The sequence below is a fragment of the Tachyglossus aculeatus genome, chromosome 5, assembly GCF_015852505.1.
Source record: "Tachyglossus aculeatus isolate mTacAcu1 chromosome 5, mTacAcu1.pri, whole genome shotgun sequence".
Taxonomy (NCBI): domain Eukaryota; kingdom Metazoa; phylum Chordata; class Mammalia; order Monotremata; family Tachyglossidae; genus Tachyglossus; species Tachyglossus aculeatus.
Window position 1 is genome coordinate 81,432,752 of NC_052070.1, and position 26,745 is coordinate 81,459,496.

A 26,745-nucleotide genomic window follows, 5' to 3' on the forward strand; every position below is an offset into this window, starting at 1 on the left:
GCTCGATGGCCACGATTAACACCAGCTTCTGGCCACCACAACTCAACAGGTGGGAAACCTCCCTGGCAACTGCCTGAGCCATACCAGCAGGGCTCCTTCCAACCTTCTTCTGGGAGGGGTTGGGGACAATGAAAGGGAGCCCCCCCATCCAAAATTGCTGCCACTCGGATGCTCTCAGCAGGGTGTCCCCCTGTGCTGCCAGTGCAAAGTGGGCAGAAGTTAGAGCAACGAAAAAATAGGAGTACAATTTTGTTTGTGTTTAACTGTATCAATGTGATGTACACCTCCATTCCCTCATTTGCATCCCCATCCCTTCCTTTTTTTCCCCCTCCATCCTCTGTTCTCTGTCTTTCTCTCTGCCTCTTGGGTCTTTCCACCCCTCCCCCATCCCATTTCATACAGGACTTCCATCAAAAGTAGGTTGCAAAGCAAAAACTCACCCAAATGTTTAACTATCACTCCAGAATGCTAAATCATGCAAAAATGCCTAAGAAATTTTCCCCAAATAACATCATATTGCAATATAAATTGACCAAAGCTTCCCTCAAACTGAGAGAAATGAAACAAGAATTACTTGGGGAAAACAAAAAAACTCAAACCTCCGTATTTAAATTGTGATGCTGCCTACATTCCTGCTTTATCTCTCCAGCAGATGCTGAGGAGTCTTAGCGGACACCCGATTCTTGGCTTCTCTCTTCTTAGGTCACCTTGGATAAACAAAGTGACGGAAAAATGTCCTTTTAAACTGGCGATTGTAGTCTCTAACATGAAACAGTATTTCTTTGGGGGGCTCTGGTCTTCTCGATGATTTAGGTTTGCTTGTATTTTTGCATCCACTGAAAAAAGGCAGCAAAAAGCACCAATTCTAGCTTAGATCCAGATTCTTTATAGACTCCCAAAGATTAAAGAGACCTGGAGAAAGCTTCTAAAGTCATCCTCCCCCTATACACATAAAACAGATATGTATTTAAAAAAAAAAAATAAATGAACTTTAAACACCAACTAATCCTCACAGCTATTTCCTGTCATGAAGTGGTGAAGGATTTGCATCCCAATCGTCCAGGGTTGAAAAAGCAAGGAGACTAAGGACTCAAAGAGGTTCATGCCTTGTGCTCTGAGTTCTGGTTTCTGCTCTAACTTCTGGGTTACAACTCCCTTTGAAATAGAAAGAACACAAGGAATAAACAACCCACAACAATCACAGTTATATTATTATCAGCTTTAAGGCAATCAACTCTCTCCTCTACCACTACAACCCGGACATCACAGTTCACTCTAATACCAATCTGCTCCCTGTGCCTTGATTTCATCTCTCTCACTGTTGACCCTTTGCTCCCTCCCCTCCCCCAGTGCTTAGAACAGTGCTTGGCACATAGTAAGCACTTAACAAATACCATCATCATTATTATTATTACTACATCAACCAGACCACTACATCCCCATCTTCAAAATCTTACTAAAATCACATGAGCAGGGAACATGTCTACCACCTCTGTTATAATGGACTCTCCCAAACAGTACAGTGCTCTGCACATAATAAGCACTCAAATACAATTGATTGACTGCTTTCCAGGAAGCCTTCCCTGACTAACCCCTCATCTCCCTACCCTATTTCCCTTCCCTTCTGAGTTACCTGCATTGAGAAACAGCATGGCCTAGAGGTTAGAGCATGGGCCTGGAAGCTGGGAGGAGTTAGAAGGACCTCCCTTCTCATATCAGACAGATAATTGCTCTTCCCCACTTCAAAGCCTTTTTGAAGGCACATCTCCTCCAAGAAGCCTTCCCTAAGTCCTCCTCTCCTCTTCTCCCACTCCCTTCTGCATCACCCCGACTTGCTCCCTTCATTCATCTCCCTCCCATCCCCACAGCACATATGTATATAACTGTAATTTATTTATTCATTTATGTATATTAATGTCTGTCTCCCCCTCTACACTGTGAGCTTGTTGTGGGCAAGGAGTGAATCTGTTTGTTGTTGCATTGTACTTTCCCAAGGGCTTAGTATAGTGCTTGCACGCCGTAAGTGCTCAATAAACACGACTGAATGAATGAAAGAAAAGGACTTGGGTTCTAATCCCTGTTCTGCCACTTCTCTGCTGTGTGACCTCCGGTAAATCACTTAACTTCTCTGTGTCTCAGTTACCTCATCTGTAAAATGGGAGATTAAGACTGTGAACCCTGTATGGGACATGGACTGTGCCCAACCTTATTAGTTTGTACCTACCCCAGTACTTAGTATGGTGCCTAGCACATAGTAAGTGCTTAACAAATGCCATAAAAAAATCCCACCTATAAATACACCCTAAACACTTTGGTACTCATCCCACCCCCAGAGCATTTATGTACAAGAACTCATGCTCTTGCTTCCCCCAACCTTTATTTTAATGTCTAGCTCTCCCACTGAATCGTGAGCTCCTTGTGGGTAGAGATTGTGTCTATTTACTGTACTCTCCTCTGAAGCACACACAGTAAGCATTCAGTGATTACCACCAATTGGCAGGGACTCCATGTAAGGAAACAGAGCCAACTGTTCAAGCAAACTTACCAAAAGATACTTGCCCAGAACAAGATACAATTAATGCCAAACAACTTAGGAAATGATCATTTTATTTATGTTTATGGTTTCTGTACATACAGATGGGAAGAATGACTAAAAAGAGTTTTATGAAGCTGAAATCTTCTGTACCTTTTTTGCAAAGACATGCCAAAGCAAAGTTACGTATACTAAGGTAGTGAGAGAAAACCAGTGACTGTATGCCCCAAAATGTCTTAGCTTTAGGAAGAAGCTCTTAAAAAAAATTAGGTCCCCTTTGGAGCGAGGAGAATTGTTTCTCAACTAGAACCTTCTCCAGCTTTAGAAGAGATATTAGATTTGTTTGCTTTGATCTGAGCCTACTTCTTCAGGAGGAAAAGATCAGTTCATCCAATTCTCAGTGAATTAACTGAAATCCAATGAAAACTCAAGAGCTTCAACCTTCTCCCCTACCAAGATGATCCAATTTTATTTTCAGTTCCTCACCCTGTCTTTGCCCACTATGGCAGAGGAGCTCACAAAGCAGTGCAAGAGCCGAAAGGTGGTAGCAGGAGGAGAAGCAGTAAACCTGGTTAATCAACCATCTGGATACTCAGCCAATGAATAATCAAAACTAACTGCTCCTGGCTATAGTTTGGCTAAACCTACATATCCATCAAACTTGCAGGTAATACAGCAGAAGAAAGTTGGGGTGGAAAAACCATAGTAGCATCAGCTTAAGAATATTAACTCCTCTGATTCATTAAAGTAAATGAGTACATCAAACAGCCTAGGCACACTAATTAATGGGAGCAGCAGAAACTGCTGTAGGATAAGAATAGGTCTGAGAGGCAATGGTTGGAACCAGAGAGAGGGACAGGGGTATTTAGGCCTGGAATTCCTAGACACAGTGAAGAGCATACATCATCCTTAGGTGGAGGAGGGGTAAGACTAAGCAGTCTTAAAATATCTTTCAGGCTCCTCCATGCTCCTTAACAATCAGTGGCAATCCCAGCCTGCTCAGTTTTTGCTCCTAGCAAATGATCAACCCCATATCCAAATACATCTCCAGTCAATTAAAATAAAGTGGAAAAAAAAATGCCTAGGCTAGGGATGGGGGAAAGGCACAAACTGATAAAATATCAATTTCATATCAATATATCAAATATCAAACAAATTTCATAGAGAAAATACTGCCACTTCACGGAGAAAAAAATGAACAGATTTTGGCAAAAACAAACCACATTTGCAGTTAGCCAATATCATTATGAAGTCATTTGTTTGGGTGGTGGATCCTGGGGACATACTATTAAAATATAAAACACCCTTTTCCCTCCCCTTTTCCATGCTTAACACATTTCCCTTCCCACCTCCTAGGATTTTATTTTATCTGAGGCAAAACAATGTAGAGCAGAAGATTCACATCTCTCTTTACCTGGGGTTTTGGCCCGAGGTCCATTTAATGCCCGTGATGGATCACAGAGTTCCTTTTCAAGTGACCGAATGGGTGTTTCCGCTTCAGGGGTCTCAAAATTACCTTCAGAATCCGAGCTGCCATGTGGGGGGGAAAAGATGAGGAATTACCACTTTCCACACTAGCTCTGACACCTTACATGATCTTAAAAAATTCCGGTAAGACTGAGCCCAGCATTTCGACCGACCCGGCAGATCACATCCTGTGGCTGTCACTCATTTTCTCCGGGTAGAGCACAGAGGGGCAGGGGCAGGAGAGCAGGAGGATGCTGTGAAACGAGATTGCAGCCCCTTCCAGATTTCCCTCCTGGGGGTTGTCTGACACACCAGTTGAGTACTTGTCCTTGCGAGCTTTGTGCATCATCACTTTGAGTCTGAATTTTTCCCCTCTGTCCTCCTACCCAGACTGTTTTTCCAGATTCATGGCCTAGGTCAAAAAACATGGGCCTGGGAGCCAGAGGACCTGGGTTCTAATCCTAGCTCTGCCAAATGTCTGCTGTGTGACCTTGGGCAAGTCACATAACTTCTCTGTGCCTCATGTGCAAAGTGGGGATTCAATACTTGTTCCCCCTCCTACTTGGACTGTGAGCCCCCTGTGGGACCTGATTACCACGCACTACCCCAACTCTCAACACAGTGTCTGGCACATAGTAAGCGCTTAACAAATACCACTCCTAATATTAGTTATCCATCAGGTTTCTGAAAATACACAATCAATGGTATTTGAGTGCTTACTATGTGCACAGCACTGTACTAAGTGCTGTTGTCTTGCAGATGGCATCATCACCATCCCAAAGAGGTCACAGCCCTCGACCTTCTCTCTTCTCTAAACAAACCCCTACCTGCTTCATTAACGAAAAAGTTCTGATCTGAAAATGCATTCCACCTGGAATTGACATCACACCCGGTGGCAGCTCAGCTGAGACCACCATTTCAAGGAGGCCTGCCACGCTTCCTCCTTCCTTCCCACTTCTGCAATCGCAAAGGCCCTCCCTGCCAGCGCCCAGAATCTCCTAGACTGACCATCTCCCAACGGGAATTCTGGGTTTCCCAGGACTAGGAGGGGGGGGAATGGGCACCACCACTCTATTAGGTGCAGCGTCCGCGGAGTTTGGGAGGGAGGAGGAAGGAGACTGATTGGGGAAGGAGGAAATTCAACATTGCAGATTCCGTTTGCATTCAGGAAGCTAGTCGTGGCAAAGGGCGGGGGGACAGAAGGGGTGGGGGGGTCCACAAAAAAAGAGGGAGCAAGCCCTGGGCAAATGCACAGTGAGGCTTTAGGTTAGCGCATGGGGTGGAGCAGGCTGTGAATGCAATTGCATGGGGGGACCGGGAAGGGTGATCCATGAAATGCAGTCCGGAGCCCGAGGGAAACGGGGGATGCTGCATACTTGCCTGAAACTCAAGGATTTGGTCTCTGCTTGGGAATCCTCCTCCTCCTCCTCGCCCGCACCTCCGCCCCGTACGGCGGACCAAGTCCATCTCGCCCACTGGACTGGAGACAGGATCTGCCAGGGGCTGAAAGCCATGAGGGCGGCTTTGCCCGCTCCAGCTCCTCCAGGCTCAAGAGGAAGAAAATCCACCCACCACCCTTTTTTTTTTCTTTCAAAATGGAGGGAACCGGTGACAAACGCCTGCAAAAATTTCGAGCGGAGGCACGGATGTGGTTAAATGTGCGCCCTCGGATCCCCTCCTCTTCTCGGTTGCTTCCTCTGTGTTGGGCAGGCTGCCTACGATCCTGGTCCGGCCGGCTTGCAGAGGAGCTTCTCGGTCACGGCACCCCGGGAATTCGGCTTAGATTTTGCATTTACTCGCTCCGAACCCTAATTTGTCCCGATTTTTAGGGATCCGGATGAACCCTCCTCGGTGAAATCCTCTCCACCTTCTCCCCGGTCATGTCGGCTCTCTCCCGAGCCTTAAAATGCTAGAAATCAGCTGGCTGCCAGATAACAGACAATCTCCTAGGAGCCTCCCCTCTTTGGACTGTACTACTGCGGCTGGCAGGGAGGAGGGCTGTGTCAGAGGCTTTGATGTTTGTCGCCCAAGCAGACGATCTCCCCTCTCCCCACTGGCCTGAAAAGGGACCTGACTCATTGTGGGAAGAACCGAGTTCACTATAGGCAGGGTTGAGGTTGGGGGGGAAGGAGAATTCGAACTAAACCTCTACCCACTCAGTTTTCAGAGCCCATACATAGTCTGCTTTTGCCTACAGAGAAAATCTTCCATATCCCATCCCATTACCTTTCCCTGCAGCTGGACTGAGGTATTTACCAAGCACGGTACTAAGCGCTGGGGTAGGAGTATATTTGATTTTATCGTATTTGAGCGCTTACCATGTGTCATGCGTTGGGATGATGATGATGATGATGATAGCATTTGTTAAGCACTTACTATGTGCAAAGCACTGTTCTAAGCGCTGGGGGGGGGATACAGTGTGATCAAGTTGTCCCACGTGGGGCTCACAGTCTTAATCCCCATTTTTACAGATGAGGTAACTGAGGCTCAGAGAAGTAAGTGACTTGCCCAAGGTCACACAGCAGACTTGTGGGGGAGTCGGGATTCAAACCCATGACCTCTGACTCCAAAGCCCGTGCTCTCGCTACATGGTTCAGGTTGGACCTAGTCTAAGAAGGAAGGAGTAGGATTTCATTTCCATTTGGCAGTTGAGGAAACTGAGGCAAGGAGAAGTCAAGTAAGAACACAGCAGGTAAGTAGCAGAGCTGGGATTAGAAGCCAGGTCCTCTGACTCTTAGGTATGTGCTCTTCTAGGGCCTTTAAGTCAGAGGATCCATAACTGGACAACTCTATCGTACTTACTGAAGATTGCTAGAGTCCAGTCAATTTGGAACACTTCACCCAGCTCATTTTCATCCCCCTCCCCCGCAATCCACCCAACCTTCCCAGGCTCAAAAATTCCTAAGTATTTCTGGAAAAAGTGTGCTTTCCTAGAATTAAACCATGAACTTTCAGGTGAACAACAGCATCCTTGTCTTGTACAAAAAGGCATGCAAATAACTATGGTCATCAGATTGTCACTTTGAATGAACTCCTCAAGCCTGGTCAGCCTTCCATATCTCATTTCTGGATTCACTGTCTTGCTCACCCTCTGCCTCAGTTAAGCCATTTTAGAAGCAAGGCAGCATGCCTGGAGAAAGCAGGGTTAAAAATAAAACCCTTATTCCCAGAGGTAGGGGAAGAACAGCTGAGCTCCCAGGTTTTCTTCTTCCCCACGGGAGTTGATTCTCCCAGTCAGTTACACCATGCAACTTGTGTAATAATGGTAATTGTGGCATTTAAGTGCTTACTGTGTGCTAGGCACTGTACCGAATGCTAGGTTGGATACAAGAAAATGGGGCTGGACACAGTCCCTGTCCCACATGGGGTGCCCAGTCTCAATCCCTGTTTTACAAATGAGGTAACTCAAGCACAGAAGTGAAGCGACTTTCCCAAGGTCACACTGCAGACAAGTGGTGGAGCCAGAATTAGAACCCATTACCTTCTGACTCCCGGGCCCAAGTTCTATGCAACTAGGCCATGCTGCTTCTCTTTCTCAACCGTAACAGTAATAATTGCAATATTTGTTAAGGGCTTACTATGTGCCAAGCACTGTTCTAAACACTGGGATATATACAAGATAATCAGGTCAGACAATCCCTGTCCCACACAGGGCTACCAGTTTAATTAGAAGGGAGAACAGGTACTGAATCTCCAATTTATAGGTGAGGAAACTGAGGCACAGAGTCATTAAGTGATTTACTCAAGGTGACTTGCAGGCAAGTGGCAGAGCGGGATTAAAACTCAGGTCTCCTGACCCCCTGTCTCATGCTCTTAGACCACACTGCTTCGCCCCTCAGCACTATACCATTAGGGCACACAGTTGTTGCTATTAAAATCCTTTATTAATAAACTTCACCCTAGAGGAACTTAAGCAAAAGGTTTATTACCTAGACCTCAGACTTGGCTAGAGCCTTGGGAAGAATAGGTAAGAATTCAACACAAGATGCCTCATCTAACCTAAAACCTTTTTGGTAGCAACTGCTTTTATTTTGTTAATGTTGCAGCCTCAGCTTCACTGAGCAGAATGTCTGCAAATAGATACCCAAATCACCAAGTGAGATGTGTGTGTGTTTTGGCAGTTGACAGATTTGTACTCCATGAACAAAAAGAACCCCCATCTGCCTACTCTCGCCTCGTCTTCCCACTTATGGGATTGCTCCGACCAAAACTGAGACGGCGTAAGTATTCCCCTTACATCCAATAGTAACAGTGGCCGAAAATACTTCTATGCAATCCTCAAATGAGCTGCCATAGTTAAAAAGCCTGCTTATCAATTAGAAATTTAAAGTAATGCTTAATAGCTATGAAGTCTTATTTAAAAACAAAATTAAACCTAATATCAGCAAAGAAAGGGTGCTGGATAGAAATTTCTCACTCCATATTTGGAAATATATCCAAATCACACACCTGGTTTAACACATTGTTTTGCACTGCAAGAAACAGGAAGTATGAATTAGTCTCAGTCCAAACAAGGTTCACTTATTGTTTTGCAAAACCGGTGCAATTCAAGGTTGCATACATTTTTTTTTAATCACTTAAGGAACAAAAACAGTGTCAACAACACCTCCAAGTCCTCCTTTTGATATTAATGGATTTGTAATGTTGTAATCCTTTTGCAACCCAAAGGCCACCAGGCCCTGACTGTTGCTGCAATTGTCTAAGGGTAAATTAACCAGTATCGACCAGCAAAAGATTTCTCCAGCACAAAAGTTGTCTATCACAAAGGACACTTCCCCTCCCCCAACAGTAACTTCTTTTCTACTTCTGCCTCTCCACCTCCCATACACACACACACTCTCTCTCTCTCTTTCCCCCGACCCCCACCCCGTGACTGACCGGAGAAGATATGAGAGCCCGCTTCTGTTGCAAAAGCAAAGTGTTGGGATTAACAAATTTCTATACACTCTGGTCTGTTGGACAAGGATCAGGATAGCCTGAGCCAATCAGAAGGAGGATTGTGAACAGCATTTTTCCATTATCAAGGCAGCACACTCAGTACGGCCAAAAAAACAGCCTACCACCAACCAAGAAAATGAGAAGGCCAAATGGAGACAGCGTGGGGGAGGTGTGTCACATGGGAGATACAGAAACACAAAGAGACTGCATTGCTGGAAAAGGGTCGGGTGGTAGATAACTGTGTTCTTCCCCAGTGTTTTGAATGCACAAGAATTTGGGGTCCAAAATACATTGTTATCAGAACTGTGCTCATGAGTAGGGGTATCAATTCAGGGGAAATTTTTCTCTCCCAAATTAGGGACACGAGAGTTAAGTTCTTACCCATGGCTGCCTCAGCATTTTGGACAGGACAGGCACTCTTGGAGCTGGATGGGGTTGACTAAAAGCTGTTGCCAAGATGGAGACTCAACTCTTCCAATTTGACCACCACCTGTCTGTCTCAGGACAGACTATCCTGAGAGTGAGGAAGCCCAGATCTTGCTTGTTTTGGATTTTTTGTGGTATTTGTTAAGCACTTACTGTGTGTCAAACACTGATCTAAGCGCTGGAATAGGTACAAGTTAATTAGATTGGACATAGTCCCTGTCCCACATGGGACTAACAGTCTAAGTAGGCGGGAGAACAGGTTTTTGATCCCCATTTTACAGCTGAGGAAACAGAGGCACAGGGAAGTTAAGTGACTTGTCCAAGGTCACACAGCAAGCAATTGACAGAGCAAGGATTAGAACCCAGGTCCTCTGACTCCCAGGCCTGTGCTCTTTTCACTAGGCCATGCTGCTTGTGACTACCAAGTCAAACAATGAACTAAAGCCTATGAGGCTATTTTCCACTCTCTCATAAGGATGCTGAGGTAAAGGAGGGAAGGGAGAGAGGGGCAAAGTGGCCCCCATCCTAACAGGAGTGACCTGTTGGCTCCCTGGCCAGTGATATAGGAGTTGTGGCTGGCCTGTCTCACCTACTCCTGGAGACAGTGAGCCATACTCCTAGCCTGTGCCAGAACTGGTATATCTAAGACCAGTTAGTGCTCTGCACATAGTAAGCACTCAATAAATACAACTGATTGACTGACAGTCCAGGCTCTCTACCGGCACCCTACTGCCAGTTGGTTCCTTTTCCACCAGCTTCCCCTGCAGAAAGGCTGCGCTCCTCCTACCACAGTGGGAGGCTCGTGCTGGTGACACAAGCTTGCCCTATCTAAATGGCTTTTGAGCTGGTCCAGGCACTTGTCATATCCTGGCTTGACTAATGTATTGCCTCCTTGCCTGCCGTCTCTCCCCTCTCTAATCCACGCATCACACTGCTGCCCAGATCATTTTTCTAAAACAATGTTCTCACCACTCCTCCTATACCTCAAATGAATGCTCATTCCTTACCACATTAAGCAGAAACTCCTGGTAATTGGTTTTAAAGCATTCATTCAGCTCTGTCCCTCCTAATTACCCACTTCCTTTTCCCACTACACCCCCACTCTCTTCATTCCTCTCAGGATAATTTATTTATTGTGTCTCATTCTGGTCTCTCCCACCAACCACCCTGACTAGAGCTCCCTTCCCCTTCATATCCAACAGACCACAGCTCTTCCTATCTTCAAAACCCTTCTGAAATCACATCTCCTCCAGGAGGTCTTCCTTGATTAGTTTCCAATTTCCCCACTTCTATTTCCTAACTCCCATGTAATCACTTTCACGCTACTTAAGTTCTCACAATCCCTCATAGCACTTGTGAGCATGTTTTGTAAGCTCCTTGTGGGCAGGGAACAGGTCTACCAATTTTGTCCTAGTGAACTCTCCCAAGCACTAAGTACAGTGCCCGGCACACAGTAAGAGCTCAATAAATATGATTGATTTGTACTCTCACTTATCTTTAATAGCTTTAGTGTCCATCTGTTCCTCTAGATTCTAAGCTCCTTCAGGGCAGGGTTCATGTCTACTAATCCTATTGAATTCTCCAAAGTCCTTAGTACAGTACTCTATAATAATAATAATGGTATTTGTTAAGCGCTTACTATGTGCAAAGCACTGTTCTAAGCGCTGGGGAGGTTACAAGGTGATCAGGTTGTCCCGGGGCTGGGGGGGCTCACAGTTTTAATCCCCATTTTACAGATGAGGAAACTGAGGCACAGAGAAGTGAAGTGACTTGCCCAAATTCACACAGCTGACAGTTGGCAGAGTCGGTATTTGAACCCATGACCTCTGACTCCAAAGCCCGTGGTCTTTCCACTGAGCCATGCTACCTTGTGATATTTGTTAAGCACCTTGTATGTGCCAAGCACTAAGCTAAATGCTGAGGTAGGTACAAGATGATCAGCTCCCACATGGGGATCACAGTTTAAATAGGAGAGAGATGGGACACTGAATCCCCATTTGGCACTGAGGGAACTGAGGCACAGATAAATTAAGTGATTTGCCCAAGGTCACACAGCAGGTAAATGGCAGAGTCGGGGCCCTCTGACTCTAAGGCCTGGGCTCTTTCCACTAGGGCACACTGCTTCCCAGTAGTCCTCAATAAATGATTGATTGATTGTTTGAAGTGTGTCTGCCGCTTCCTTCACATCTCTGTCTAGGTGTCTCTATTCTGTCCCCTTCATCGCTCCTGAGAAGGCTTGTGTCACTTGTCTGCTGCATGAACTTGGGCAAGTCACTTCACTTCTCTGTGCCTCAGTTACTTCATCTGAAAAATGGGGATTAATACTGTGAGCCCCATGTGGGACGTGGACTGTGTCGAAGCTGATTAGCTTGTTTCTTCCCCAGCGCTTAGTACAGTGCCTGGCACATAGTAAGCACTTCACAAATACCATAAAAAAGTGTCTCCCTCTCCCTCTCAAAATGAAAAGTTCCTGAACAAATGATAACTAAGAGAGAAGAGCCCCATGAAGACTTTATAATTAAATCTTAGCCTTCATAGGGTTCCAGTAAATAAGAAACTACAGCAGCAGCAAACAGCTAGCAAAATCCTGGAATCATTAACTTGTAGAACCACCCTGAGCATCTGAGGCCTAGCCATAAGTGAAAATAGCAGCAGCCCTCTGTCCCTTTTCAGAGCACTGATTTTATTTTAGGCCCAAGCAAAGTCAGAATACTTCCATCCTCCAGATCAAGAAAATTCCCAGGATCCCAGGGCTCTAAATAGGTTTTCCAGAGGGGAGGCGCCTAGGTTTATCTGGCATGATATCGTGGAGGGAGAAGGTGGGAGAAGGTAGAATAAGCCAGCAAATACACATGCTACTCACCCCCTTCTGGAAAAGGTGACCCATTCAAACTTGTCACTGAAAGTATAAATGCACCTTGGCTACAATTCCATTCCAGTCTTCAAGGGCATATTTTCATGTCAACTTTACTGGTGGAAAAAGGGCATAAATACATTTTATGAACATAATGTGTTATCGGGGTCAGTCTGAATGGAAAAATCAATGACTGCATATTATAAAACGCTAATTAACAGATCAATGGCTTGGTGTTGCACTACATAAAACTGTCCCAGCACCAGCAACAACTTTAAAACTGTGAGACTGCCTTTATATCCCCTTTCCTGCTCTGCAAGACCCTCACTGCCCATTGTATCATAAATGAAAATTCATTTATTCAATTCATTCAATTTATTGAGCACTAACTGTGTGCACAGCACTGCACTAAGCGCTTGAAAATATGTTCCCCAGGTTAAAAATGAATTAATCTATTGTATTTATTAAGCACTTACTGTGTACTAAGCACTTGGGAAATCTAGAAATACATCCCAAACATAGAGTACTAGCTAAATTGAACTCCCACTGCAGACCTTACCCTGAAACACCACATTATACATCAGTTTCATTATTTTTGGTCTTTATCAAATGATTACTATGTACCGCACAGTACACTGTGTGCTAAGGGCAGGGATGATTTCTCTGTGCCTAGGCTTTGTGATCTATAAAATGGGGAGTCAATACTTGTTCTCCCTCCTATTTAGACTGTGAGGTCCAAGTGAGGTCCATCTGATTATCTTGTATCTATCCCAGCACTTAATACAGTGCATGGCATATATAAAGAGCTTAAAAATACCACAATTATTATTATAATTATTATTATCATAGGCTTGCCCAGTCTCAAATGGCCCTAAAAAGGGAGGCTGAATGGAGGAGAAGGCTCAACTTGGTTGGGTTTGGCCCTGAATGGCTCAGCTAGGCCATATGCTTAAGACATAAGGCTGATCTGAGCCTAGTAAGGCAATCATCTTCCCTGGATGTCTCTGGCATTACAAACTTCAGACCTGCTCTGCCAGAGAAACCTAGGAAGTTCCAAGTAAACTTGAGCTGTCCAATCCCAAATCTTCCAATACATTTGGTCCTCTATCATTCATTCCCTTTCTTCCCCACCTTATGGTATTTGTCATGCACTGTATTAAGCGCTGGGGTAGATACAAGTTGATCAGGTTGGACACAGTCCATGTCCCACACTGGGCTCACAGTCTTAATCCCCATTTTACAGATGAGGTAACTGAGGCACAGAGACATAAAGTGACTTGCCCACGATCACACAGCAGACATGGCGGAGCTGGAATTACAACGCTGGAATTACAACCAGGTCCTTCTGGCTCCCAGACCCATGTTCTATCTACTAGTTAGTCAATCTTGTTTATTGAGTGCTTACTATGTGCAGAGCACTGTACTATGTGCTTGGGAGAGCACACTAGAACAATAAACACACATATTCCCTACACATCCTCAGTTATTCCATCTGCAAAATCTTACAGTCTTAATCCCTATGTGGAACATGGAGTGTGTCCAACCTGATTTTCTACCCACTCATTCATTCAATCGTATTTATTGAGTGCTTATTGTGTGCAGAGCACTGTACTAAGCACTTGGGAAGCACAAATTGGCAACATATAGAGATGGTCCCTACCCAACAACGGGCTCACAGTCTAGAAGGGGGAGACAGACAACAAAACAAGTAGAATACCATAAAAAAAGGAATACTGGAATTGAAACAGCATTAATTTTACAAGCTTTCACACCAAATAATAACCCATAAATCTGAGAAATCAAACTTGAAAGTTTCAGGCCAATTTAGTTACACTGTCTCAAGTGTGGCAATGCCCCAATATGTTTTAGAAATACGCAGACCAGATGAGAAAAGAGAACAGAAACATCAATATTAGGAAAGTTGATGGGGAGGTAATTTCTGATTATGGTCCCCCCTATTCCTTTTCTCCCAGTGGATAGATATCCTCCAAGAAGAATAACAAGAATTAAGATGTCAGATCAGATTTCCAAAGTGTTCACAGTCCTCCCATAATGGGCGGGGGGGGGGGGGGGGGGGGGGGGGGGAGTTTCTTCCTGCAGAACCCTACATTAAGGAAAACCTGTGGTGTAATGGAAATCCCGTGTCCACTTCAGTGGGCATAACTGTTTCTTTGAACACCAAATTATGTTCTGTCCAGATAGAAATGTGTTATTGGAAGAATGACCCCTAATCCTGCCTTAACATTCTAGTCAAACTGCAGAGTGAAAACTCACATTATGGAAGGACTCAGTATATGAAAAATGAACTTAATAAATGTAAGGGAGTTTTAAGTAAGATGATAAAAAAGAATAGGGAAAATTCAAGGTGAAAACTGAACAAATACATATATTGAATATTTTTAATATAGTTTTTTATACTTCATAGTTAGAAAACAGGCTGCTTAATAAAAAGTTTAAACATCTGGGACGACTAGGGATAGATAAAAATAAAGTGTAAAATCCCACTGTGAAGTCTGTAAAGGTTTTTATTAGAATTACAATATACATTTTAAGTTTAATAGCTACAAGGCAGAATGTTATCTGAAGAGTTGTTTCATTAGATTTTCTGTAAAATTGACCTTTCACACAATCACATCCTTTTACAAAGTCCTAATAAAACACAAACTATCAATAACTCCAAATGCATTGTAGTGCAAATATCCCATGCACCTTCCCAAATACCTTCCTCCAACTACAAAGTTCAGAAGTTAAAAAAGGTTGGAGCTGAAAAGAAACTGAAAAAAAAATAAACGAAAGAAAATAAAAATAAAAACCTGCAGTTGAGAAGCAGTATGGTTTAGTGGAAAGAATAATGGGTCTGTCAGAGGATCTGGGATCTAATGCTGGCTCAGCCACTTGTCTGCGGTGTGACCTTGCGCAAAGCACTTCACTTCTCTCTGCCTCAATTACCTCATCTGTAAAATGGGATTAAGTCCCTAAGTAGAATAGGGACTGTATCCAACCCAATTATTTTGTATCTCCCCCAGCATTTAGTATAAATGGCTGGTACATATTAAGCACTTAACAAATACCATTAAAAAAAAGGCATGGAACTGTTAATCCATTTACAAGACTGCTCTTCAATGGATAAAGATTTCATCTTTCCAGCTAAACAGCAGATGGTATTTACAGAGCTGATGAAGGGAAATATCATCTCCTCCTGAAATTATGTTAGCAGGTCAGGTATGCATTATTCATCACAGGTGAACCCAGGCTGGTTTGGGCACAGACTGCCAGAAGACCCTTGCAGAAGACTGGGCCTAGTGGATAATAATAATGATAATAATAATAATGACATTTGTCAAGCGCTTACTATGTGCAAAGCACTGTTCTAAGTGCTGGGGGGATACAAGGTGATCAGGTTGTCCCACGTGGGGCTCACAGTCTTCATCCCCATTTTACAGATGAGGTAACTGAGGCACAGAGAAGTTAAGTGATTTGCCCAAAGTCACACTGCTGACAATTGGTGGAGCCTGGATTTGAACCCATGACCTCTGACTCCAAAGCCCACGCTCTTTCCACTGAGCCACGCTGCTTCTCTGAATAGAATATTCTCTGGATAGAGCATGGGCCTGGGAGTCAAAAGGACTTGTGTCCTACTCCCGGCTCCGCCACTTGTCTGCTGAGAGACCTTGGGCAAATCTCTTAACTTCTCTGTGCCTCAATTACCTCATCTGTAAAATGGGGATTAAGACTGTGGTCCCCATGTGGGACAGGGACTGTGTCCGACCCAATTTGTTTGTATCCACTCCAGCGCTTAGTACGGTACCAGGCACATAGTAAGTGCTTAACAAGTACCACAATTATGACTAATATTATCGATTCAGTTGGAGAAGACTCCTTTCAGCTGTGATCACAACGTGTAAAACTTTTCTGATTCATCCCTGGATTTGTTTTTCATGTGGAAGTTTTCCCTGCACTCGAGATGCCTCCACTGTGTACAGGCCACAAAACTTAATGGGAATGTTAATGATAATTATGAATAATAATTGTGGTACTTGTTAAGTGTTTATTATGTACCAGGCACTGTTCTAAGCACTGGAGCAAGATAATCAGGTTGGACACGGTCTCTGTCTATCCCAGAGAGTGCTCACACTCCTAATCCCCATTTTACAGATGAGGCCACTGAGGCACAGAGAAGTAAAGTGACTTGCCCAAGGTTACACATAGCAGTCAAGTGGCAGAGCCGGAATTAGCACCCATGTCCTTCTGATGCCCAGGCCTGCACTCTATCCACTAGCCTGCTCATTGCTCATGTTTCTTTGCATGGATGCTTTTGCACCTACAGCTCCTCTCTCCTTTTTCTAAAAGAGTAAGTGGTTTCCCTCCAATCCACCAAACCCAACCCAGGTTTATGATGGATACCGATGATAGAATCAGCCCTAGATCAGCAGCCAGACAGGTTTGGGAAAGGCAAAAAACGTCTGGAAGAGGCAAAAAACAGACTACTTCTGGCAAAGAATACCAATGATGAAAGGAGATTCTTAGAAGCTGTCAGATTGGTGTGGTTGGTGGATTTGCTTAATTATAGTTTGTTCCTTAAATTCGTATAGAAAATAGGATTCCATTGCCACCTTGATTCATTTGATTAAAAAAAAAACCCCAACAGCAATCCCTTTAGGACTAAAACTTTCCATGTCATGTCAGGATAAAATGTATTGCCTCCTACCCTCCCACTATCACAATCCTGCTTTTCTCACCATTTCAGACAAAACAAGTTGAAATGAGGGCAGGATTATATTGCACTGGGGCCCTCTGGGGAAGGAGATGCGTAGTAGGTCTTCTGTTCCTGCTTCAGACTTCTTCGCCCCCGCTCAGGAAACAGGGAAGCAAAGCAAGCAAAACAGTGAGTGTGGTGGAAACAGGAAAGACAAAATCCATCCTTCCCTCTCTCCTCCACCAACAAAGTGGGATGGGGAAGGAACCCCGATCTGGTCTGTACTCAGGGGCTCTTGGTCCTTATGTTTGTGGTTGAAACTTATTTGCAACTTGCCTCCAAATCCACAACTCCTGCCACCAGGGTGTCTATCCACCACCACTGCTATCTAGCAATTCATAGCTCAAACTTCTCATTTGAAATTGTGCTATAGTATCTGAAAAAAACAGCAATTGAGGGGGTGGGATGAGGAGTGGGGGGGATCAAAACCAACATGTTTCTTAATAGTACAAAAGAGGCATCCAATTTTCAATTTATTAAGACAGGGATTTGCAATCAGTTCTTTTAGTCAGGATTTTACAGCCTTGAGCCCCAGTTTCTTTTTCAGTGGGTTGACATCCCTTGTCCTGGCTGCTGGTGAGATTGGGGCTCTGTCTGACAAACTCAAGTCTGCCTCCTTCAGTTCTCCTTTATTTCTAGAGAAAGGAAATGCAAAGCTTAAATTGCTTATTTTCCTACACTCAGAATATAGTAATTTGGCTGCACTGACTCACTGCAGTACAACTTGATACCTCTGGTCTTGGGTTTTGAGGCAAGTAACATGTCTACTGTTATATTGTTCTCTCCCAAATGGTTGGTTTAGGTTGGTTTCCCCCTTCTAGACTGTGAGCCCGCTGTTGGGTAGGGACCTTCTCTATATGTTGCCAACTTGTACTTCCCAAGGGCTTAGTACAGTGCTCTGCACACAGTAAGCGCACAATAAATATGATTGAATGAATGAATGAATTAATAGTGCTCTGCCACAGTAAGTGCTCATTAAATATGACTGATGGATCGATTCACTCTCCTATGGCTCCTTTCCACTGCCTGCAAACATGCCCCTGTATTCCCTATCTAAAAAAACCCAACCCTCCCTTGATCCCATAGCCCCCTCCAATTATCATCCCATCTCCTTCCTACCACTCTTCTCCAAACCCTTTGAGTTCTTTACACTTACTGCTTCCATTTCCTCTCCTCCAACTCTAACACCCTCCTCAACTCCTGAAATCTGGCTTCAGTCCACTTCCCTTCTTACCAAATCCAATGGCCTCCATTCCATCTTAATGCTCCTTGATATTTTAGATGCCTTCAACATAGTGGACCACCCTTCTCCTGAAAACATTATTTAACCTTCGTTCTACCTTCACAACATTGCTAAGATCCACCCTTTCCTCTCCATGCAAACTGCTACTATTCTGGAATAAGCACTTGTCCTATCCCATCTTGACTACAGCATCAGCCTCCTTGATGACCTTCCTGCCTTCTGTCTCTCCCCTCTCCACTCCATACTTCACACCTCCCCACTCCTCAAGAACCTCCAGTGGTTGCCCATCTACCTCCATATCAAACAGAAACTCATTATCAATGGCTTCAATGCACTCAATCATCTTGGCCCCTCCTACCTTGCCTCATTAGAAGAATTGGGAAGCATTGGCATTGGGAGGCAGCATGGCCAACTGGAAAGAACAAGGGCCTGGGAGTTAGAGGCCCCTGGGTTCTAATCCCAGTTCTATCACTTACTTGCTGTGTGACACTGTGCAAGTCACTTAACTTCCCTGTGCCACAGTTCCCTCATCTGCAAAATGGGGATTAAGACTATGAACCCCATGTGGGACATGGTCTGTGTCCAACCTAATAAGCTTGTATCTACCCCAGCGCTTAATACAGTATTTAGCACATAGTAAATACTTAACAATTACCATGAAAAAAATAAGAGCTTGATTACTTGATATTGAGCACTTACTGTGTGCACAGCTCTTTGTCTAACACAAACCTAAGCCCAACCAAATATAAACAGCTCACACAATCTCCTCATTTGGGGCACACTGTAATGCTACCAAGCTGAGGAAGAAGCTGCCAAACCAGAAGTATCAGGAAATTCAGTTCCAGGGGCCCCTGTGACTCCTAGTAGTCTGTAGGGCAACTTGAATCTGTGACTCATCCCTCCAGTAGCCCCAGGGGTCATCCTACCCAAACTGCAGAAGTAACAGTGACTCTGGGTTCAGAGTCATGGATGCAACTCTGTGACAGGTACCATGAACATTACCATTTCTTGATCACTTCCCTGTTTGCAGAGCACTATACTAGGCACTTGGAGGACCTACGAAAAAAAATTAAAGTTGGGATCCCTTCCTTGGAGAGGCTGCTATTCTAATGGAAGAGACCAGCAGATATAATTGTGAAATGTTGAATAGGTAAGAGAATAGATACAAATTAATAAAACAAGCAAAAATCTTTCTGCAAACTCCCCTCATCTCAAAAACCTTTAGTGATTGTCCTTCTCCCTCTACCTCAAACAGAAATTCCTGATCATTGACTTTAAAGGTGTTCAATTAGCTCTTTCCCTCCTACTTATCCAATCTCTTCAATAACTACACCTTACCTTGCCCTCTTGGTTCCTCTCAAGCTAATCTACTCATTGTGCCTTACTCTTAATCAATCAATGTCATATTTATTGAGTACTTTGTATACAGCCCTGTACAAAGTGCTTGGGAGAGTACGATCATCTTTCTTGCCTCCAACCTCTTGCTCTCACCCTTCCTCCTGTATGAAACTTCCTCCCTTTTCATAGTCACCAGATCACAGCTCTCTCCATTTCATAGTCTTCTGAAATCTCCACCAGGAATCTTGCAATTAATTTATCTTTTCCCTAGAGTTTTATAGCTCTCCAACAACTACTTTGACACTTGTGCACCAACTAGGTCCTTGTGTGTTATAATAATAATAATAATAATGGTATTTGTTAAGCACTTACTATGTGCCAAGCACTGTTCTAAGCATTGGGGTAAATACAAGGTAATCAGGTTGTCCCACGTGGGGTTCACAGTCTTAATCCCCATTTTACAGATGAGGTAACTGAGGCACAGAGAAGTTAAGTGGTTTACCCAAGGTCACACAGCACACAAGTGTTGGACCAGGATTGGTACCCATGTTCTCTGACTCCCAAGCCCATGCCCTTCCCACTAAGCCATGCCAGCCACAGCACTTCTGTGCATCTGTAACTTTATTTGTATCGATGTCTGTCTCCCTAACTCTAAACTGCAAGCTCATTGTGGGCAGGGAATGCCACTGTTTATTACTGTACTGTATTTTCCCAAGTGCTTAGTACAGAGCTCTGCACACAGTAAGTGCTCAATAAATACAATTGGATGAATGAATGAATATCAACTTACATACCCTACTATTTAAACTCTCATTCATATAGCTTCTTGCCCCTACCTGTAAATTATGTCAGCATCAGTCTCCTTGAGGACAGGGATTGTGTCTTTAACTCTTTTGTACTCTCTCAAGTGCTTAGTACAGGCCTCTGCTCCCAGGACAAACTCAATAAATATTATCGGTTGATCGATTGAAGTTGATTAGTAAAAAGCAGATAAATACATTAGTGCTAAAGCACTTATTAAATTGGCATGACAGAAAGTTGAGGGGTTAATAAAGGGATGCTTCCTGGGAGAGGCGGCTTTTTTAGAAGCGTTTTGAAGGAGAGGTGGGATATGGTTTGGTAAAGCTGAAGGGGGAAGGCATTTCATAGGTGGGAAAGTCAAGATCAAAGAACAGTTAGTAGGTGGAGAAGCCAAGAGCACTAGCTGAAGTGTGAGAGCAGATAGGTAAGAGAGAAAGAAAATTGATAAAGAGCTTAGAAGTCAGTGATCAGGGATAATTGTCTTATGCTAAAAGTCATGGGGAGCCACTGGATCATTTTGAGGCAGGGGCTAGAAGTACCACAGAGAGCCCCAGATTTTTGACCCATGCACTTCAACTAATTCAGTTCTCTTAAATCCCAATTAATTGGGATCAGGCATGATCGGTATATACACAGATCTTGATCCTCCAAAGATAAATTCAGTACTATATTATTTGAACCTGATTAAACAATGGGCATCAATCATAATTATTGAGCATGGACTACGTGCAGAACACTGTACTAAGCACTTGGAAGGGTATAATAAAACAGAGTTAGTAGACATGTTCCCTGCCCACAAGAGGCTTAAAGTCTAGAGGCATGTAACCCACTCTCAGCTCCAAAGTGACAGCATTTATTTCTGCTAATTTCATCCTACTCCTTTCTTTCCTATTGAGAAGAAAAGAGAAGTGGATTGATTCTAGCATCACAAATATAAAGTTTACCAGGCTCACTAACTCCATCTGACTCATACGGGTTGACTTTAGGAACTTTCAGTTTCCTGAAACTTGCATTACCTGTAGTAGTGTGACCTAGTGGAAAAAGCACGGGCCTGGGAGTCAGAGGATCTGGGTTCCAATCCCTGCTCCGCCATTTGTCTGCTATGTGGCCTTGGGCAAGTCATTTAACTGCTCTGTGCCTCAGTTTCTTCATCTGTAAAACAGGGATTAAATACCTGCTCTCCCTCACCTCGCTACTTTCCTACTACAATCCAGCCTGCACACTTTGCTCCTCTAATGCTAACCTTCTCACTGTACCTCGATCTTGTCTTATCTTGCCACCGACCTCTTGCCCACATCATGCCTCTGGCCTGGAATGCCCTCACTCACATCCAACAGACAATTACTCTTCCCTGCTTCAGAGCCTTATTGAAGGCACATTTCCTTCAATGGGCCTTCCATGACTAAACTCTCTTCCTTTTCTTCAACCCCCTTATGCGTTGCCCTGACTTGCTCCCTTTATTCATTCCCCCATCCCAGCCCCACAACACTTATGGACATTCCTGTAATTTATATATTTATACTAATGTCTGTCTCCCCTTCTAGACTGTAAGCTCACTGTGGGCAGGGAATGTGTCTGTATATTGTATTCTTCCCAGTGCTTAGTTCAGTGCTCAGCACAGTAAGTGCTCAATAAATACAATTGCCTGACTGACTCATGAGGGACAGGGACTGTTTCCTACCTGATTATTTGGTATCCACCCCACCACTTAGTATCAGTGCTTGGCACATAGGAGGTGCTTAAAAAATACCACACATTATTATCATTATTATCAGGCTCTTTGGAAGTTTGCCCTTTCCAGGAAGCAACACTGTTTGGGTTTTTTTTGTTTGTTTGTTGTTGGTTTTTTTTTTTGTGTGTGTATGTTATTTGTTAAGCACTACGTGCCAAGCCCTGTAATAAGTGCTGGAATAGGTACAAGCTAATATGGTTGGACACAGTCCATGTCCCAAAAGGGGCTTACAGTTTTAATCCCCATTTTACAGCTGAGAGAACTGAGGCACAGAGAAGTGAAGTGACTTGCCCAGTCACATGGCAGACAAGTGGCAGAGCCAGTATTAGAATCCATGTCCTTCTGACTCCCAAGCCCGTGCTCTATAATAATAATAATAATGATGGCATTTATTAAGTGCTTACTATGTGCAAAGCACTGTTCTAAGTGCTGGGGGGGTACAAAGTAACCAGGTTGTCCCATGGGGGGCTCACAGGCTTCATCCCCATTTTAAAGATGAGGAAATTGAGGCCCGGAGAAGTGAAGTGACTTGCCCAAAGTCACACAGCTGACAATTGGCAGAGCCAGGATTTGAACCCATGACCTCTGACTCCAAAGCCCGAGCTCTTTCCCCTGAGCCACATTGCTTCTCTGCTGCCTTGTTTGGAAAGCCCCACTTAGACAACCATACTGTTATACCACTAGTCAATATGTTGGGAATCACAGAGAAACCACCAGGCTTTAGAGCTGGCTTCCTTCAGCATTTAGTTGGATTTGAGCCTGGGAAGTGGAGGAAAAATAGAGGGAATCTCTGTATCAAAACTGGTCCAGATAACTGAAAATCTGCAAAGGTCTAGATAAATGAGGTTGAAATTCACATCCAATGCTCAGTTAGGCCTTTAAAATTTCAAGAGGAACACTGCAGATGGGCAAAAATGAATTTTAAAAAATCATAATAATTACTTTTGAAATAATCTGCTAAGAATTTGTGATTTACAAAACCTCCTTAGTGTTCCAACACAAATCCTCTCATTTCTTCCATATAATTTTTCTTCTCTGAGGTGTTTTACTATTATTTTCCTTGAGATACAATTTTAACATAATTATAATTGTGATCTTTGTTAGGTGTTTACTAAGTGTCAAACACTGTACTAAGTTCTGAGGTACAAGATCATCAGGTCCACATGGGACTCACAGTCTAAATTAGAGGGAAAAATATTTAATCCCCATTTTACAGATGGGGTAACTGAGGCACAGAAAAGTTAAGTGACTTGCCCACGGTCACACAACAAGCAATTGGTAAAGCTGGCATTAGAACCCATGCCCTCTGTCTCCCATGTCCATGCTCTCTTCTCTAGGCCATGCTGCTTCTCTTCCATGTCTTTTCTTCTTCCTCTCCTTCCCTTCCCCTGTCCAGAACTCTGGACAGTTGTTAAATCACTGTAATAAAGGCTGAGAGAGGCTGAGATAATTTATGGGATAAAACTGCTTCAGCTCTGTCTACGGTGACAGCAGGGGAAGTCCGGTTCTCAACCATTCTCCATGATACCCCAGCCAAGTGGACTTGTGTTGCAGCAAGCATTGCTTCAATGTAAAGCACTGGCTGCATTTCAAAACCACACTGTGGGGGACTCTGCCTTGCTGTTTAATAGGGTTTGTTGGTTATGTTAATGAAACCGTTCACAGGATTTGACTTGCCTAGCAAGAGCCAATCACCCTGTCATACAAAGGCTAAACCCTACTACTAGTGCTTTGCACACAGTAAGCATTCAATAAATACAATTGAATTCATGAATGAATGAATAGTACAACGAACTTTAGCTTGTTTTGGAATTCAATGCTGCATAGGCACCACACATCCTCTCTGACAGCCTTCCAAAGCATGCACTAGCTTTTATCATATAATAATAATAACAATAATAATGGTATTTGTTAGATGCTTACTGTGGTCCAGGCACTGTACCAAACGCTGGGGTGGATACAAGCAAATCGGGTTGGACACAGTCCCCTGTCCCACATGGGGCTCAGTCTCAATCCCCATTTTACAGATGAGGTACAGAGAAACTTGTCCAAGGTCACACAGCAGAGAAGTAGCAGAGCTGGGATTAGAACCCACGAACCTCTGACTCCCAGGACCATGCTCTACCCACTACACTATGCTGCTTCTCTAACTTATATAACAACCAGAAAGAAGCACATGCTCTACTTCAAAATCTACCGAATCACTGTGATCATACTTGGGGCTCTCTCTCCCAGATGCCAAGGTGCAAATCTCAAATTCACAGAGGATATTAAATGATCTGCATCTCTCAGTGTCCTAGTTAGTAGCAGAATGTCTGGTGTTTCCTTACTAATGAGCTGCTCCAAGCTGGGCCCTTGTTGCTGTTCCAGGCCCTGGAGATATAGGCCATTTTGGGTCTGTTGCTTCCAAGTTTCATTCAGAGGAGAAAGATTGTGGAGCAGAACTGTTTGCCAGTGCGGTAGTTCCACCCCTTCAATTATAGCTCTACCCATCTTCCCTTGGCACCAAGTTTTTGAAGTGTCTGCTGTTCTGGGAATCCAGTCTTGACCATCTGTCCTGACTGGGCAGCAAGGGTGTTTGTTCAAGGAGGGTCAAGGCTTGTTAAAGTGCCCCACCCAGGACAATTGCCCTAAATCAGCCTTTGAGCCCTAACCAGTGCTCTCCGAGTACATATCTAGAGAAATTCTGCAAAGAAAAGGCAGACGAACATCCCTCAAAAATTTTTCCGCTAGAACCACCTGCGGGACTAAAGATCTCATATGTTCTGACTGCTGACCAATCAAGCAGTTATACCAAAGAACAGAATTTCATTAACAAAATCCCTGAGAGTCCATTTCAATGACATCAGCTGCAATTTCAGAACGTGTCTGCTGGGATTAACTAGTAAGACTGTGGCTTGTTTTTTAATCAGTACCTGGCCTCCATTCAGCAATCCCTTTACTTCAGATGACTCTTGAAGCTAAGAGCAAAGCCAACTGGAGTACATATTTACTAGGGCCTCCTTGTGCCAAGAATGGACACTCAGATTGCATGACAAAATGTCTCAGCCTGATTCCACGGCCCCCCAGAAAAACATCGATTTGGGGTAAAACTGTGTACCTTCTGCAGTTTCCTCTAATTTCTTAATTTGTCCCCCAATATATCAGCTTAATTTTACCTTCAGTGCTGCTGATAACTGAAGCACTGAAACACTCTGAAAACTTCACCTGACACCATTAAAGTCTCAGGAGGGTGGGAGAGTTCTCTGTGTTTCCTCTGACTTTAGACCACCATAACTTTAATCTGGCTTGGCTAATCAACTCTGCCTGAAAGATCCACAAACTTTAAAGATTATGTGGTTGAGAACTGGATAGAGAGGTAAAATGTCACTGTTCAAGTAGGCCAAAGGAAGAGTAAAGTATTCCACCTTATTCAGTCAAGACGTTTCTAGACCCCTAAAGCATGGGAGTCAGAGGACCTGGATTCTAATCCCAGCCCTACAGCCTGTCTGTTTCTGTTGTTGAACATTGGGCAAGTCACTTCATTTCTCTGTGCCTCAGTTCCCTCATCTGTAAAATGAGGATTGAGACTGTGAGCCCCATGTGGGATGTGGACTATGTCCAACCTATCTTGTATCTACTTCAGAGCTCAGTACAATGCTTAGCACATAGAAAGCACTTAACAAATACTATAAAAAAGAATCTCCTAACCCTCTTCTTCAACAGCTCAAACAGCATCCAAAGAATCACTATACAGGCAAAGGGAGGGAGATGAAGTTAAGATACAAGCTCGTTGTGGTCACAGAATATAACTGTTCATTGTTATACTGTACTCCCCCCAAGTGCTTAGTACAGTGCTTTGCACATAGTAAATGCTCAGTAAATACGATTGAATGAATGAATGAATTCAGATTAGAACAACCCACAAAGTTTCCAAGAAGGATTTTTTGATATAAAGCAGGTAGGGAGAGGAGGACAGGAGATGTAAGCCCTAATAACAAATCAGAAATGTGAACTGAAATCCATACCTACACTCCTCAACATTATTTCAGGGTCAGCACAGCTGCTGCTCTGAGAAGGGAGAGGGGGATGGAGTGGGGGAGGGAAGTGAAGCTTTTTTAAAACTCTGACAACAATCAAGCATATAAATCTCTGTTTTTGTCTTACGTGGAGGTGAGAGCCCAATGAGAAAGCCAGCCAGAGTACTCTGACAGCAACAGGGCCATCCAGAATTGCCTTCTTCATCTCAGCAGGAGAAGCCACAGCACCCGGGCAAACTGCTAGTTTAAAACTGTCACTGCTTCCTCAGGAAGGGCTTGTGGGTACATGTCGGGATTGGGGGAGCAGCGCGCACCCCCCCCCCCCCCGCCCCCCGCGACACACACCAATATCACCCACTTAAGCTTCCTCCCCTTGACACTTCCACTATTTGTGGTCAGGGAAGAATCAATCAAAACAGACAACCGATTGTCAAGGTATGGGGCCAATTCCATTTTAATTTTATAAAGAGAAAGACCACAAACTGAGAAAGGAGTGTAAAGGAAAAATATAAAAAGGGCAGAAGACTGAGAAGTGTGGGGAAGGGAAGAGAAAGATGATCGGTAGAGATTAGGCACCATTCGGCTTTAAACCGTTGGAATACATTCCTAAGCAATTAGGGAAAGTAAAGCACCATTTG

The 26,745-nt window shown here is 43.9% G+C and overlaps 1 protein-coding gene across 5 annotated transcripts in view; it reads right to left on the reverse strand.

Moving 5' to 3' along the window:
* The window catches only part of TACC1 (transforming acidic coiled-coil containing protein 1), a 90,256-nt gene that overhangs the window by 50,906 nt on the left and 12,605 nt on the right, over window positions 1–26,745 (reverse strand). For 2 of the 5 annotated variants that reach the window (XM_038747199.1, XM_038747198.1), the window contains exons 1-2: window positions 5,381–5,887; window positions 3,948–4,063 (exon numbers count right to left, since the gene is read on the reverse strand). In XM_038747199.1, the coding sequence (XP_038603127.1) occupies window positions 3,948–4,063; window positions 5,381–5,514 (250 nt within the window). In that variant the 5' untranslated portion in view covers window positions 5,515–5,887. Of the gene's footprint in view, window positions 1–3,947; window positions 4,064–5,380; window positions 5,888–26,745 lie in introns of those variants that run through there. The other 3 variants (XM_038747195.1, XM_038747194.1, XM_038747196.1) reach the window with 2 other exon arrangements.